Source organism: Panthera leo, chromosome E1 (assembly GCF_018350215.1).
Source record: "Panthera leo isolate Ple1 chromosome E1, P.leo_Ple1_pat1.1, whole genome shotgun sequence".
In the NCBI taxonomy this organism is placed as follows: Eukaryota; Metazoa; Chordata; class Mammalia; order Carnivora; family Felidae; genus Panthera; species Panthera leo.
In genome coordinates, this window is record NC_056692.1 from 28,750,727 (window position 1) to 28,767,423 (window position 16,697).

Genomic DNA, 16,697 nt, shown 5'->3' on the forward strand with positions numbered 1-16,697 from the left:
GAGGAAGAATCCCAAGCAGAGCCTTACATGGGGCTCGAACCCACAAAACCATGAGATCATGACCTGAGCTGAAATCAGGAGTTGGGTGCTTAACTGATTGAGCCACCCAGGAGCCCCCATTCCCATTTTTTAAAATGAGGAAACGGAGGGGCACCTGGCTGGCTCAGTCAGTAGAGCATGTGATTCTTGATCTCAGGGTTGTGAGTTCAAGCCCCATGTTGGGGGTAGAGTTTACTTTAAACAAACAAAAAAGGAACTTTAAAAAGTAAATAAAACGATGAAACTGAGGACCAGAGAAATTGAGTTACTTGCCAGAGGTCACACAGCTAGTGAGCGGCAGAACCAGGATTTGAACTGGGTAGTTTGGCTCCCGAGCTCCAGCTTTGTGCTGCGGTCAAGGGGCTAATATCCCCACACGGTGCTTGTAGCTTTCCCTGGCCTCCTGCCCCAGACCTCTACAGCACCCACACAGAGAATCACTCAAAGCTAATTTGTCAGGTAAAAAAAAAAGTTTTAATGTTTATTTACATCTGAGAGAGAGAGAGAGAGAGAGAGAGAGAGAGAGAACACATGGGGGGAGGGGCAGAGAGAGAGGGAGACACAGAATCCGAAGCAGCTCCAGGCTCTGAGCTGTCAGCACAAAGTCTGACGCCGGACTCAAACCCATGAACAGGGAGATCATGATCTGAGCTGAAGTCAGACCCTTAACCAACTGAGCTACCCAGGTGCCCCCTGTCAGGTAGAAAAATTAAAAGAAGGCGATATAAAAGGTACAACAGTCACTTGAAACTTGTCTAACTCAGTCCCTTCTCTTATTTTAAGGCAAAGTTGTGGGATCTAGGCTCTCCTCTTAATCCTATCACTTTTATTGCACTTAGATGACTGTACCCAGGAACTGGTCACTTACATGTTCACGTACTCAGTTCTGGAGCAGAGAGCACTGGTCTGGGAGTCTGAAGAACCAGGGTCTCGAACGGGCTCTGCTTCTGACCTGCTGTGTTACCTCCTCAGCTTCCAGCCTCTCTGGGCCCCACAGTCCTTATTTGTACCAAGGCAGGTAGATTAGATCAGTTTCACAAATCCCAGGTGTGGGGGCCAAAGTGTACCCCCCGACAGGTTTTGCTTAGTATGCACAGTGATTTTCTTTTTGTTTCGGTAAATCACCAACACTTAAAATAGGGAGTGTTCCCATCAAAACCTGCGTCTCCCGAATCTCATGAAAACCTGGAAGATCTGATGGAATTGAACTCCCCTTCCCACAGCATGACCGTGAGTATAGGACCGGGCCTCACACCCTCTGGGCAGGCCTGCGTGCCCCGGGTTAACCTTGGATTCACACGAAGCCCACCTCCCTGTTCATCTTGCGGTTGGCCCCTCCAGGCCTCCCGCTTTGTAGACCCTGGGTTCCATGTCACCGAGGCGATTCCCATCTAACCGATTTAGGTGTCACACGTGCTCACCTGATCTCAGCGCTTCGAAAGAGCTGGAAAGTGCCCCCTTCCTGCATGACCCCATACAGCGGCCACTAGGGTGGGCTCGGAGGTTACCGGGAGACTGAGACTGTCACTGCACTGGGAGAGACGGGGGGCTGTGTGCTCTGTGTTGCCGTGTCCTGAGTGCTGCGTATTGTCTCATTGCTGCTGTTGTAGCCGGTAGGCATAAAGTCAGGAGAAAACATGCAGGACGTTCTTTCTCGTTCTTTTTCAGCACCAGGTCTCACCTTGACCCCGCTCTGGAAGAGGCAATGGATAGACTCCAGGGTGGATCTCCACAATCCCTTCTGGACACATCTGCCTGTTTGTTTTTTCACAAAGCCCCTGCTTTTCAGAGATTAATTGTTGTCAAATGCAACTTACTTTCTAATCCTTTCAGGCCCCATTTAAAACCTTCTGCTTTATTTTACCTTTTTTGATAAAGTCGCTGAGGGTTTTTTTTTTTTCTTCTTTATGGGTTTGCCAATGATTGTCCAGTTTGACAAATTGGATTCTTAAAGCTGATTCTTTGAAGAAAAGGAGGCCGTGTGACAAGACAAGAAACAGCTCATCCTCCAATCAGGAGGATAAATAAAAAAATAAAAGCAACCTCATTCTCTGGCTTCCCTGTGACTCAAAGGGTGTCTCAGTTGTCACTGATAATCTAATCTTCCTATGATAGGTGAGGAACAGGACAATGGCGACCCAGCCAGGCTGTGGGTGTGATAGGCCTCTGATTAATAGGACTGTCCAATGAGCCCCCAGCCCCCGGGAAGATGATTAATGATATTTGATGTGAACTCTGACCTTCCCCGGCAAGAACAGAGGGAGAAAAGGCTGCTGTTCAGACAGGATGTGCGTCCTGCAGAAGGTGATTGATTCCTGAAGGCTTTGTTACTCGGAGGGTGTGTGGGGGGCCCTCTCAGCCCATTTCTGGGCTCCAGCAAGCACTCTAGCCTAGCGGGGTTATGTAGTTAGCACCTCTCCGAGGGAGCAGCCTTTTAAATTGTGCCCGGAACACTGTGTCTCAGAAGCAACTCCCTCTAAAGGCTTGGCCAACCTCTGCTGAGCTGTCTTCCCCGACCTGTGAGATCATTCTGACCCCGCCCCAACCCGCGTGCCATGAATCACATCAAAGGGGGTTTAAAAGCCAGGCCTGGAAGGCTTCTTCAGGGTTTTCTACTCTGTTCCCTGGACGGGCAGTGGGTGGCTTAGAGCTACCAGGCTTTTGGCAAAGAAGTGTTTCTGTAGCTGGTGGGGAGGGGAGCAGCTGAGATGCCCTGGGATAGCAAGCAGACGGAAAGGGGGCGCTGTAGGGGGGGGGGCTTCTACTTCCTGTCGGTTGGCACAGGGTGTGGAAGGAGACAGCCTGCTTGACACGGAGGGCTTGGCTGCAAAGACAGCCTCAGATCTGGCGTTTGAGAGTCTTCTTTGCTTTAGCTGTGCAGGCTCACGTTCCGAATCGTCTCCCCTTAGCAGGAGGGCCCTGAGATAGCCTGAAATGCTCCTTTCAGGGAGGCCATCGGCCTTTTCTGGCTTTCCCGCTTATGCCGACTGTCACGTCCTTAGTAGCAGCCATGTCATTGTCCTACTGAGACGGGCCATTGGGCATCCAGGTCTCGGTTGTAATAATGACCAATTACAGCCAATTGGTCAAAGACTGTTAATCGTGAGACCAGCTGAGGACGGGTCAGGCCAGTGGCCACTGTGAGATGGATGCGTGTCTGCTTGTGGGTGTGAACGGGACCCGAACGCCAATAGAGCCCCACTCTTCCCGGGAAGTGTCCTTAGTTGTTGGTAGCCTGAAAATGGTGGTTGGCTGGGGGCTGGGGGAGCCCGACACAAGAACAATGGGGGTGGGAGCCAGAGACACCAGGACCCATGACCAGAGACCAGCCAGGCGAGACTTGGCACATCCCTCACTTTCTGACCACACATTTCAGGACCACTGGATGCCTTCCACGTGCTGGATATAGTTTTATTTTTATTTTTTAATTTCTTTTAAAGTTTATGTACTGGGAGAGAGAGAGAGAGTGAGAGAGCGAGCAGGGGAGGGGCAGAGACAGAGGGAGAGAGAGAATCCCAAGCAGGCTCCACACTGTCAACACAGAGCCTGACAGGGGGCTCGATCCCATGAGCCGTGACATCGTGACCGGAGCCGAGATCAGGAGTCAGACACTTAACCGACGGAGCCACCCAGGCGCCCCTGGTTTTGGTTTTTAGAACCTCAGTTGATGACTGCCGTTCTCGCCATCCCAGGGGGGCTGATGGCTGGCAGGTCAATGTCGACAGTGCGGCCAGCCCAGCCCCTCCCGTGGAAGCGGTGCAAATGTTTACATATTTTATGGCATTTCAGCCTTATTTGGTAAATGTGAGCGGAAGCTGGACAAAAGGAAGCTACTGCTGTAGGACTCACACTTAACTCAACCGGGACGAAGATGAGCCTTGGGTAACATTGCTGGGCGGGTGGCTGTTCGACCTCAAGGGATAGTGCCTGAGAGGGCCCTGGGCCTGGCCCGCGGCAAGCACCAGATTAGTGGTAGGGATTATGATTTTTTTTATTCTTAGTAAATTGTCATTAATGACGTAATGCTTACAGGAGAATCATTCGACAGGGTACTCGGTCACGAAGAAGAATAACAAAATTCAGGAGCACACGTGAAATGCTGAGAAAAAAGCATTGTAATGAGGAAGTGCAATTAGGGATTTTCTCATTTCTTTTTTCACTGAGAATGGATTCCCCTCACAATGTGAAGTCTATTGATCAGTTTCTGCCTGTTGGGCTCTCGCTGGGGTTTGAGTAACTCATGATGTGGAGAAGTGGGGGACGCCCTGGTATATAGAAGGCCGGCTGAAGCAGGCCTCCCTGGGGAAGGAGGAGACTGTAGCACTGCTGGGCCACCCTTCCTCCTCACCTCCTGGGCCACCGCTGTGCAATGCCACGACTGATGAGTGGGCGTTCATGGTGGGTGGACACGCTCAGCTGGGATCGCGGGGTCAGGGACACTGACGGCCACTCTCCCTCAGGAAGCTGGGCCTACTGCGTTCACTCCCGCCCTGGCCGGCTCTGACCACAAAGACCTCCCTCCCGCTCCTACCACCACATGGCTAATAACATAGGTCAGTAAATCTGAACCAAACCATTCAACTGGTGCAAGATTTTGGAGAAGGGACTAGGGAGGGAGGGGGAGGGGAAAAAACCACAGAAAGCTCTTGAGAAGACACATGGCTTTATTTTACAAATAAGGAAGCAGGTGGGACCTGGGTTAAGTTTAAAAGCCTCGGCCAGGGGTGCCTGGGTGGCTCAGTCGGTTAAGCGTCCGACTTCAGCTCAGGTCACGATCTCGCGGTCCGTGAGTTTGAGCCCCGAGTCGGGCTCTGGGCTGATGGCTCGGAGCCTGGAGCCTGCTTCCGATTCTGTGTCTCCCTCTCTCTCTGCCCCTCCCCCGTTCATGCTCTGTCTCTCTCTGTCTCAAAAATAAATAAAACGTTAAAAAAAAAAAAATTAAAAAAAATAAATAAATAAAAGCCTCAGCCAGAAGTTTTGGGGGGGTCTAGTATTGTAGAGTCTCAGGTATCGATTAGCTCAATGATTTTTAAACTAGCAATTGTCAGAATCCTCTGGAGGCCTTGTTAAAAACACAGACTTCTGGGCCCCACCTCCCAGAGTGTCTGATTCTGAAGGTCTGGGTTGGGCCTGAGAATTTGCATTGCCAGCAAGCTCCCAGGTGCTGATAGAAAGACCACACTTTGAGAACCACTGGATTAACTAGATTGATGGAGAGCATCAGAATGATTTGGGGGCTCTTGTTAAAAACATTCATTTCGAGGCCCTCTGTAACAGTCATGATGTGTTTGGCTGCAACGAACACAATGCCAGATGACCGCTGTTTGAGCAAGACATTTAATCACATATCAACTAGACTGGAGGTAGACAATTGAGGTTTGGTGTTTTATGTCATAAGAAATAGGGGGTCTTTCTTATCTACTTGCTCATCCTTAGGTTTGTTGTCTCCTGACTGCAAAATAGCTGCCACAGTTCCAGCCATCGTGTTCTCATACAACTTCATCCAAGGAAGAAAAAGGGGCAGGACCCCCTCCGCCACTCTCCGCGTCTCACTCTTTTACATCAGATATGATACTTTCTATAAGTCTTCTCTTTACAACTCATTGGTATGAAGTGGATCAGAGGCAGTAGCAAAGGGGAATGGAATTATTGAATGAGTCCTGGTTCACCACCTGGGGCTGAGTGATGGCTCACCTTCCCCGAGTATATGACTGCCTATCAAAATAAAATTCTGTGGGGGCATCTGGGTGGCTCAGTCGGTTAAGCGTCCGACTTCAGCTCAGGTCATGATCTCACAGTTTGTGGGTTTGAGCCCTGCAGCAGGCCTTCTGCTGTCAGTGCAGAGCCTGCTTCAGATCCTCTGTTCCTCCTCTCTCTGCCCCTCCCCCGCTCTTGTGCACTCTCTGTCTCTCTCTCGATAATTAAATTAAATTAAATTAAGAAGTTAAATTAAAAATAAATAAAATTCTGTGACCCAAGGAACAAAGGAATGTTATTGGGCAGAGACTAACAGGGTCTGCCCCAGCTAGCATGATTTGTCTCAGATTTACTGGGACCATCCTGGTTTTATTATTATTATTATTTTATTTTTTAAGCTTTTTGAGTGTTTTTGAATTTTTATTTTATTTTATTTTATTGAGAGAGAGAGACAGAGACAGAGACAGAGACAGAGTGGAGGAGCAACAGAGAGAGGGGGAGACACAGAATCCGAAGCAGGCTCTAGGCTATGCACCATCAGCACAGAGCCCAACACAGGGCTCGAACCCACAAACCTCGAGATCGTGACCTGAGCCGAAGTTGGATGCTCAATTGACTGTGCCACCCAGGTGCCCTCCATCCTGGTTTTAAAATGGAAAGTCTCACAACCCAGGAAACCCCCTGGCTCAGGGCAAATCAAATGGGTTGGTCATCCTAATTCTAGTCTCCCAAGACCTCCTGAATTAGAATTTCTTAAGGGTTAAATCCAGACCCAAAAAATGACTTTTAGCGCTTTCCCCCAAAGACTATAATGTATGCCAAAGTTTGAGAATCACTGGGCTTAAGTTTCTAAGTCAAAACAGAGGACTCATGGTTGACCTATTCCCTGCCAACCTCCGAACTGGAGGAAGTCCCAGTTGCAGGAATGTGGGTAAAACTTGGGGCTGGGGACTCTCACAGGATCAAACTGAACCCGAACCCTAGAGGGGCCTGGGATCTTCAAACTCCATCCTCAGCCGGCTCCTTGTCCCTAGGAGAAGGAGCAGTCTAACTTAGAGTCCCCTGCTCTGGGTGGTCTTGCGCCCTGAAGTCCCTCTGTCAGGCCCTTTGTCACCAAGCCTGTGATGCTGGATTTGCTAGGCCGCCTCCACGGCAGGTCCCAAGTTCTTTCAGGAAGAATCCCCATCTTAGCCATCTTCTGCCTGATCAGCTAGCACCTGCCTGGCTCATCTTAGTAAAGTGTGCTGAATATGTGAATGAATGAATGAAAGAATGAGGAGGCTGCCCTGTTTTTTTTCTTGTTTTTTGTTTTTAGAGAGAGAGAGATTGAGGATGCAAGCAGGGGAGAGGAGGGCCAGAGGGAGAGAGAGAGAAAGAATCCCAAACAGGTTCCATGTTCAGCTCGAAGCCTGACGTGGGGCTCCATCCCACAACCGTGAGATCATGACCTGAGCCAAAATCAAGAGTCGGGTGCTCAACCGGGTGAGCTGCCCAGGTGCCACAAGGAGGCTGCACTCTTGACCTAAAGACAAACTCTGGCCCGAACCAAGCCTTGTGGCAGCCAAGTGCCCAGAGCCAGAAATACCCTGCCTCATCTGTGAGCTGGCAGGACCCTGGGTGGGGTGGGAGTGGGGTCCAACTCTTCCCCAGGACACAGAATGACTGCACCCTGTCTCTGTGGCCCAGGCTTCCACGGGAAGCGGTGTGTCCCCCCTCGCCCCCGCATGGTATGCTGGGTAACTTTCCGATGGTTTGAGATCATTACTCATCATTAGGAGTCCTGGTGTCTGGAGTTTTCCAGGTGATCAAAGCTTCTCTGTCTGGAGCAGCCAGGCAGGCCTGGTGTCTGTCACCAGTAATCCCCTGGCCTCGCCAGGCAGACAGTTAAGTAACCCAGGAAGGAGGGGATTTGGTTTTTAAGCTCATATAATTCAGCTTGGCATCCCAGCATGCAGGCAGTGACTGTAGCCCCTCATTGAGGACGTCAGGCCTGGCTAGAGGGGTGTGGGCTGCAGGGACCCTCAGCTCGGCTTAGTGCAGGGTTATTTTAGAGCCCCTGGGCCCCTCCCGCTCTGCTGTCCTCAGGAGGGCTGCAGGTGGGAAGGAGAATCTGCTGACACAACACCGTACCCCCATCACCCCTCCTGGGCATCCGTTGACCCTCCCCACAGACTCCCCTCCAGGCCCCATCCTGCCCCTTGCTTCCCCAGAACAGGAGCTCCCAGAGGGCCCGTTTTTGCTTGCTAGTCTCTCCGTCTGGGGTCAGGGTCCAATTTGCCTCCCCCAAGCCCTCAACATTCCCCACGATCTGTGTCATTGCACAGGAAACGTATTGCAATATTTGTGCAGGTTCTGACGTTTCAGTAATAATCGCAAATGCCTTCAGTGATGGGGGAAAGGAAGGATGCCTAACACAATGGTGTTTGCTCATTTTAAGAAAAGATTGGAATGAAAAATTTTGGCCTATTATTTTCCGATTTGATCTTTATGCAAAAGAGCTTGCTCATGCCTAAATCGCACAGCCCATGACTCCTGTCGACATAGAAGGCCATCTGAGTGAAGAGTAAACCCGAGAAGCTTATTAGTCTAGGAAATAGAAATGGCCTTGCTAAATAGTTTATATAAATGTCCAGGTACTGGCTTCATGAGGGGTCGTTTAAGGAAATTCATGTTGAGGGCGGGGATAGGATATTTCAACTGGGGTGATATCAGGCCCTTCCTGGCATGCTCTCAGGGCCACCGTGCTGGCCTGCCGACTCTGCGGGACTCTCTTTCTCGAGGATGCTCTGCCCCAGCTGAGTTCTGTGCCCGGTGGAGTGGTGGATGGTGCGAGGCAGACGTTACCCCGCCCCAGCATGCTTTGGGAGCCCTCTTGGCGCAGGCCGAGGCCTCTGGGGCTGGAGAAGGGCCAGCTCCGCCAGGGTGCTGGGGGGGCGCCTGCATTTCTCCTGTCCAAGGACCACTCCTGCATCTTTAGATCCACTCCCACCAAGATGTTTTACATATTTTAATTAAAGTGCTGCCCTGGGCTGGCAGGACCTCTGATAGATGGCTCCGATCCGAGTTGCAGGGCGGCAGTGGTGTGAAACATGGCATCCCACCATACGCTGCTGCTCTAGAGAGTGCTTTTGGCTCCCACCCCTGGAGGCGGGTCCACTCGGGTTCCAGGAGGGGAAGGGAGCTCGGCGGGCGGTGGGCAGGTGGTAGGCGCCTGCAGGGGTGGCCGAGGCGGGGCTCAGGGATGGGAGAAGAGTTCAGGTAGGAAATGCCATGGGCAGTGTCTGAGGGCCAGCTGGCTGGTGGGCTGTGGGTGAGTCCGACTCTTGCAGACACACAGCCCCGTGGACACTCCTTATCAGTGTCAAATTATGACAAATGGCGATGGGTAACAGTTGCTGGATGGCAGCTGCCACGTCTCAGAGGGAAGCAGGTATTTTTAGCACGGCGCCTTGGGGCTCTGGCTCCAGGTTAATTAATCATGGTGAACAGCCCTGAGTTTGGTTCTTGATCCTGGTCCCTGCCCCCATCCCAGCTTTGTCCCCATTCCTCAGACTGGAATACCAGCTCCCGGGCTGGAAGGCACACACAGCCCACCCTCGATAGCCCTCACGCTGCATGGGGATACACTGGGGATACCACCCTATATGTCCCCACAGTGGGGGCCTTCCTTTCTCCTCCTCATTGCGCCCACTCACCTGGGCCTTTTAAGTTCCTCCAGCCCGTTCCTGCCTCAACGCCTTTCCACCCGTGCTTCCATTTTGACCATCCCTGGCAGGCATTCTCCCCGTCCTGCCTCACCCCACGTGCCCTCCCTCACAAAAGCCCTCCCTGAGCGCCCCCGCCCCAGGCCCTCTGTCACTTTGCCCTGTTTACTTCCTTCGGAGCACTTAGCACCAGCCCAAATCACCTTATTTATTGATTGCTTCACTTTATTGTCTGTCTCCTTCCATTGAAATGCCAGTGACTTGAGAACAGGGGTCTTCTCTATCTTATTTGTTGGCTTAGTGTACGTAGGACAGGTACTCAGCGAATGTCCCCGAATACGCGCCCAGGTGGCTGGATGAGTGGAAGGCTGGCCAGGTGGATGGCCACAGGGAAGAGCCTCTATGGGATTTTATGATCCACTGTGTTAAGATTATTATTCTCGGTAGGAGAGCATCTGGGGAGACACTGGCTGTGTAGCCCACATCCTCACCCAGGCCAGCAGCCACCAAGGGAGGCATAGGTCCAGGGAATTCTGGGAAAAGAATATTCTAGATAGGACCAACCGCTGTTCTCTCTGCTATAGAAATGTCCAACCACATGCTCTTTGGTATTTGTGAGAGATTGCTCTAATTCTGTTTTCTTTTTTTCATATTTTTTTTCTTGGGGTGGGGACAGATAGACCAGTTTTCAGGAACTCCTAGAACACTGTTTCTCCATTTTACCTGAAAGCTGACATGAGTAGTTCATTTGGGGGAATTATGCATGGTCCTTTCTCTGTTTTCTCTTCAGAAGTTGTATGTAAAAAACTTTTTTCTATAAATTTTTTTTAATGTTTTTTTTTGAGAGGGAGCGAGAGAGAAAGAGAGCGAGCAGGGAAAGGGCAGAGAGAGAGGGAGAGGGACACAGAAACCAAAGCAGGCCCCAAGCTCTGAGCCATCAGCACAGAGCCTGACGCGGAGCTTGAACTCACAAACCGTGAGATCATGACCTGAGTTGAAGTCGGAGTCTTCACCGACTGAGCCACCCAGGTGCCCCTCACTGTTTTCTCTTCAAATATAAGCATTCTCTGTGGAAGCCACAGTTGGTCACCTATCTTCCCCATCCCACTGGGGAACAGAACCCCAATGTAGTCCTTGTATTGGGACACCCGTGCTTCAGGGAGGCCAGGCTCAGCCCCCACCCAGCAGGGGACCCGTGATTAGTCTGAGCCATCTGCAAGCACTCCATTCCCCAGCCAATGCTTGGGTTAGAAACAGGGCTGTGAATGTGACCCTAGCTGATGACTAATGGGGATGTGAGGAGCTTCAGAGGGTTCCCTCACTTTGAAGGGCGTACATGAAGGAGTGCACCTGTGTCGTGTCCCTTTTCCCAGTCTTCAAAAGGATCCAGGTTTAGGGGCATCTGGGTGGTTTGGTCGGCTGGACGGCCAACTCTCGATTGTGGCTCAGGTCACAACCTCACAGTTTGTGAGTTCGAGCCCCACATCGGGCTCTGCGCTAACAGTGAAAAGCCTGCTCTGGATTCTCTCTCTCCCTGTCTCTTCTCTGTTTATGCGTATGCATGCTCTTTCTCAAAAGAAATAAATAAACATGAAAAAAAGAGAGAATCGAGTTTATTTCACACGCAGAGGCAGAGGCATGGGGTGGGGACACATGGCGGAGGCTGGGGAAGGCTGATGGTCCATGAGATTTCCACTCTCAAGAGGCGGGCAGGGCCCAGCAGGAATGTGCTCTGACCCCGTGGTGCCCAACCCTGGACCTCTTGAAACACGCCCACTCCTGAGCCCCTACGCATTTGGATTGTCTTATTCTCAGGGGATGGGTCTCTGTGGGGCTGATACCCCACCTGCCTGTCCTCCATTATTCTGAGACTTGGGAGCCTATGAACTGCAACAGACCAGGGGCAGGGAAACCCTCCTGACAGTGGTCAAGAAATGCCTTCCAGGAGATGCTAGAAGCCCTTGCCCTTGACATCTTGAAGGGAGCAGATAGATTTGCCTTCTTCCTTTCGTCTGACTGGAAGGAAACTCGTGAGGAAGGCATAGGCCTGGACGATAGACCTTCGGGGAGGAGAACATTCAGAGCGTATGCACATCGACTCGTCCCTGTTGAGGATGCTCCGAAGGTTCAGGAGGCCACCAAGCCTGGGGTCTTCATTTGTCCTCAACCTCTGCTGAGGCTCATGTGAAGCAGTCCTCCCTGGTCGGTGCTGAGAAGCAATGAACTGAAAGCTCATTATAAAGCACCAGGGAAATCAAGAAATTGCCATGTCTTCTTAACTTTTGCTACTTTTCGTTCGTAGTTCTGGTTAGGGCTTCCACCATTCCCTGTGGGAGACAAAGATAAAGAGGCAGAGAATCAAAATCAGAGAGAGAGAGAGACAGGCACAAACAGGAAAAAAAAAAAAACCAAACCAGTAAAAAAATAACAAAAACAAGAAGACACACGTTCTTCCTTTTTTCTGATTACAAAAATTTTCATTGAGAACCTACTATGTGCCCGACCTGTGCACACACGCCTAATGAATACACCACAAGAGAGCAGCCTGTTTTTATCTCCCCAGCCCCCAGCTGGATTTTAGGTAGGGGAATAAAAGCATGCTGTTCCTGCGCAGGCCAGTAGGTGCCGCCATATCAGAGGGAAAGCTAGGGGAGTCGTGGGATTCCAAGGCCACCTCTGAACATAAATCCCATTTCATCTAGTTTTCTGAGTGCCATTATGTGCAGGGCACCAGGCGGGACATTTGAGGGTGTGTAGGATGAGAAATGCACGCTCCCGGTCCTCAGGGAATTCAGGGTGCCATTGGAGGCTGGAAGGACAAAGTCCTAGGTCACAAAAAAAGGGAGAAGGTGGTAAATGCCTCAGGACTGGCTTAAAGGAAAGGGCTGTGTGCCTCTGAGAACCAGAGACTGCAGAGGAGCACTTACTCACACTATCCCAGAGGGAACAGGCTCAGAGAAGGGAGGCAGGTGATTGCCCTGTGGTCACCCAGCAGTTTCAGACTCTGATCTCCTGACTGCTAACGATACGGTGCTCTTTTCACCAAATATTCTGTCTCAATAATTGTAGCTGCTGCCCTATCCTGAGGTCCAAAATTCTACCCTAGTGTAGCCATAAACCTCCCTGCAAAATGCCCTCTCCGGCACCTACGTCTTGGGGATGGCAGCCACCCCCAACATGGGTCCTGTGGTGCTCATGAGAGCTAACAGTGTGCACCTCTACCCAGCGAGATCGTGTTGGTAGCTGGAAAGCAGCCATCGTGGGAGTAGTCACACCATTGGCAACAGTTGTAAATTGGAGCCTCCCCTCCACTACCCCTCTGCCCAGGGAGCTGCACACTACTGAAGTGTATCCCTACTTTGTAGATAAGAAAAATGAGGTTCAGGGAAGTGAGGTCATCTGCCAAAGAGACACAGCTTATAGGTGGTGGCCCGCCAGAGGTCTGGCGGGTTCTAGGGTGCTCAGAGATGATAACGTCAAGAGGACCCAGAGCCACTTGGATGCGGAGGGGTCTAGTCTGATCCCTGGTTTCTCGTGTGGGTGCTACCCCATGGTGGTGTCATTAACTTGATGGCAGCCGAGCTTTGGACAGATTGGATCTGAGGCACGCAGCTGGAGACATGTTCTGACTTGGAGGCCAGGAGAGAAGTCTGGGAAAGACATCAAGATACACAGGATGGAGTCTGTTCTTGACCAAACTGGCACACGCTAGTTAGGAGCATTTTCCCTTCTTATAGGATTCAGGTAAGACGTGTGAGATTCACCCTTCTGTATGCGTTTTCTCATCTGTGTCAACGTTTCAGGCATGATCCGGCAGCGCAGGGAGTGGGGCCCCCGGACTCTTCTCACACTTGTTCCCTGGTAAGCACTCAATAAGCACTTGTCAAATAAATGAATGAGTGACCCGATTTCACCCTGCACATAACTGAATCAGCACTGCTGTGGACCACACATCAAAACCTCTTAAGTACATGCCTCACAACTTTTAAGATTATCTAGAATTCTGGCATCGTTATAGCAGTATGGATTTGGGATCGGAAATTACTTTTTCTTTCTTTCTTTCTTTCTTTCTTTCTTTCTTTCTATTTATTTATTTTTAGCATTTTAGAGGTAGAAGTGGGCATATTTCTTACAACTTCTTTCTGGAATTTACTGTGCCATTGAGACCTGGAAGGACAAGGTGCTAGGTCAGAAAAAGAGGGTGAAGGTAGTGAGTGCCTCAGGAGAGGTTTAAAGGCAGGGCTGTGCAGATCTGAGAACCTTGGCGATGTCAGAGAAGCCGGTTTCCCTGCGAGGTACTGAAGTCCAGAGACCGATGTGTGGGAGGGAGAGAACCCATACCTGGCAGCCCCCCGGGGCCTGGCCTGGTCTGCCTGGCTCTGGCCTGTTTACTGCCCTGCTCTGGGCCTCGGTTTGTCCCTAGGGTACACGGAGAGATCAAGCTCAGGTTTTGGAAGGGTGATTGAAGTGATGAAAATCCATGTAACAGGAAGACAATTTGGGTAGACCAGCAGACAAAGCCCTGGATAACCAACCAAGGAAGCTACAATATGCAAATGAATGGATTGTGGCTCTCCTCCTGGTTGGCTGGAGAGGCCCCGATGTCACAATGCATGGGGTTTCTCCACTCCAAATGATTGTGTCTCTAGCCCCCCAAAATTCCCTGACCAGACGGGTCTCTTAGCTCCCTCTCTTTGTCCCCACGGGAAGAGAGACCATGGAACCACTCTATCGGGCTGGGTCCATCCTCATGAAGGTGAACACTTTACAAGGGAAGAAGATGGTGGAGAGCGGCCTCCAGTCCGGAGACTTTTCCCTCCCTCAGTCGTGGCCTTCCTGCTTCCCGCCGCCAGCGGATCTGGAGATCCTGCAGCAGAAGGTGGCCGGGGTGCAGCGGGAGCTGGCGGACTTCAAGAAGGAGGCGCTGCAGGCCATCCGTGACCTGGAGGTCGCCTTCTGCGAGCTGAACGGGGCGCTGGCGCAGCAGGAGGAGCAGGCGGCCCGCGTGAAGCAGCGGCTCAGGGAGGAGGAGGACCGCGGCGTCGTGCGGAATAAGGTCCTCACCTTCCTGCTGCCCCGCGAGAAGCAGCTCCGGGAGCACTGCAGGCGGCTGGAGCGCATGCTGCTGGGCTCCAACCGCGACGCGCTGGCCAGTCCCAGGAAGATCCAGGCAAACTGAGGCCTCCTTGCGGCCGAGCGGCCAAGTGGAAGATTTTTTTTTCTTTTTTTTTTTTTTAATGGAGGGGCCAACCTAAGTCCCTCTCCATTTGCTACCCTTTCCCCATTCCTATTGCTTTCCTTCCACCTCAATAACACCTTGCTGAGAGGCGAAAAGACCCCAGTATGTTCTTTAGGTGAAGCTCCCGTTCGCCCAGCATCACAGGAGGCACCCAATCCTCAGTCTTTCAGACACCTGTAACTTTCACCGTTAACTGTTTTCCTGTTTGTCATGGTAATATTGCTCAAATGTATAACATGATTTTTTTTTTTTTTTTTAATCTTCTTAAACCGATGTGTTGAACAGATTTACCTTTCTTTTAATGACTCAAGGCTCTCCTGGTCGTTACTTGCTGCATGGTCTACCGAGTGGGGTGGATCGTTCTCCCGTGCACTGATTGGCCTCCGATTACTTTTGTAGTTCTTATCCTCGTCCAGTGGGCTCTTCTGCCCGCTTTCCTCGTTAGACTGCCATAACTCGCTTTTCTTTGCTGCCTGTGCCCACCTGTCCCTCCTCTGCGCTTCCTCTGCCGTCTGGCCAATCAGATCGACAGAGCTTATTGGGCTCAAATGGGCGGGGTCCTAAGGGCTTAGTGCGCAGATGCACAAAGACGTGCTAAGACTCCACCCCCACGAAGTGGGTTATAAAGCAGTGCCGCTGGCTTTCACGTTTGACCCACGGAGCAAGAATTGTTACGGCCTCCCGGGCGCGTGTCAGGCGGTGTGCGCACCCCACCCCACCTACTTCTACAGGCACCCTTGGAAGCAAGTGTCACTTCCCCACTGTGCACAGGGGGAGGCGGAGCTCAGGAAGGGGAGTCCTTCACCCCAGGTCTCCATGCTAGCAAGGGGCAGGACTACAGTTCACCTCCTGTCGTCCTTGGCAGTCATCATCCCGCTCCCCTTTGGAACCACATCAGGCTCTTCATGAACCTGTTCTGGAGGATCCAGATTGTCACAGAGGTGACGTGGGGGTCCCTTAGCTGTCACCGTGCCTTTCGTTTCCAATGAGACTTTGTTTCAGTGAGTCACATAGGTTCTCTCTGGTCCCGCCCCCCCCCCCCCCCCCCCTCAAATGCTGCCATGCAATGGGGATTCTCCCCTATGCAGCGGAAGCCGGGTGCCTGGAGGCCAGAGTCAGCACCTGAGCGCAGCCAGGCCACTGTCCTCCTGGCTTGAGGCCCTGTCTGTCCTCCTGTGTCATAAAATCTCTCCCAACAAGATTTGCACATCTGCAACCCCCACTGCTGGATGGTCCATCTGTCACCGTCCACCCTGAAGGGCTGTACCCCTCTTTTAGCTTCAGGCCGTTTCTCCCTTGGAAGGTTTAGCTGAAGTAATAATAATGTAAATACTACAAATAACGTAATGTAATAAAGTAAATAATAATGTAAATAATGTAAAAGCTACTGCCACTAGCTTACAGTTATCAAGAATATGATGTATTCCAGGCACCAGGCTGGGCCCTTTGAAGGCAAGTACTAACTATAACCTTCACTTTGGGATTATGAGGAAACCGAAGCTCACAGAGGAGAAGTAGGCCAAGGTCACACAGCTGATTAGTGGTAGAGCTGAGATCTGAGCCTGGGGACATCTAACTTCAGAGGCTGTATTCATTTTTTTTTTTTAATGTTTTTAATAGTTATTTTTTTGAGACAGAGAGAGACAGAGCATGAGTGGGGGAGGGGCAGAGAGAAAAGGGAGACACAGAATCCAAAGCAGGCACCTGGCTCCGAGCTGTCAGCACAGAGCCCCATGTGGGGCTCGAACTCTCGAACCGTGAGATCATGACCCGAGCTGAAGTTGGACGCTTAATTGTTTGAGCCACCCAGGTGCCCCAAGGCTGTGCTCATTTTAAACAATTTGTAGTATATGAGGAGCTTTATGTGCTAAGGACTTGCTTCTTAAGTAGATGAAATGGGCATACTGAACTTGGTGAGGTGAGCTCTGTTTTGTGTGTGTGTGTGTGGGGGGTGACTCCTATGCCTTTAAATCTTCTGAGGGACGGCTGTTTGGGGGTGCGTACAAATGTATCTGAGA

The 16,697-nt window shown here is 51.2% G+C and overlaps 1 protein-coding gene and 1 long non-coding RNA gene across 2 annotated transcripts; one reads left to right on the forward strand and one right to left on the reverse strand.

Moving 5' to 3' along the window:
• Positions 1-11,036: 11,036 nt before the first annotated feature.
• On the reverse strand, positions 11,037-15,382 carry LOC122206415. The gene is made up of 2 exons (XR_006196448.1): positions 14,971-15,382; positions 11,037-11,767 (listed from the first exon to the last, which is right to left on the reverse strand). It is a non-coding gene; the product is annotated as an uncharacterized LOC122206415 (long non-coding RNA).
• CCDC182 (coiled-coil domain containing 182) lies at positions 13,890-14,965 on the forward strand. The gene has a single exon (XM_042915554.1). It carries the CDS (start codon positions 14,158-14,160, stop codon positions 14,617-14,619), a length of 462 nt encoding a protein of 153 aa, XP_042771488.1. The 5' UTR covers positions 13,890-14,157; the 3' UTR covers positions 14,620-14,965.
• Positions 15,383-16,697: the final 1,315 nt, after the last annotated feature.

Coding starts and splice junctions, on each gene's coding strand:
- CCDC182 (XM_042915554.1), top strand. CDS start 14,158: ATGGAACCACTCTATCGGGCTGGGTCCATCCTCATGAAGGTGAACACT.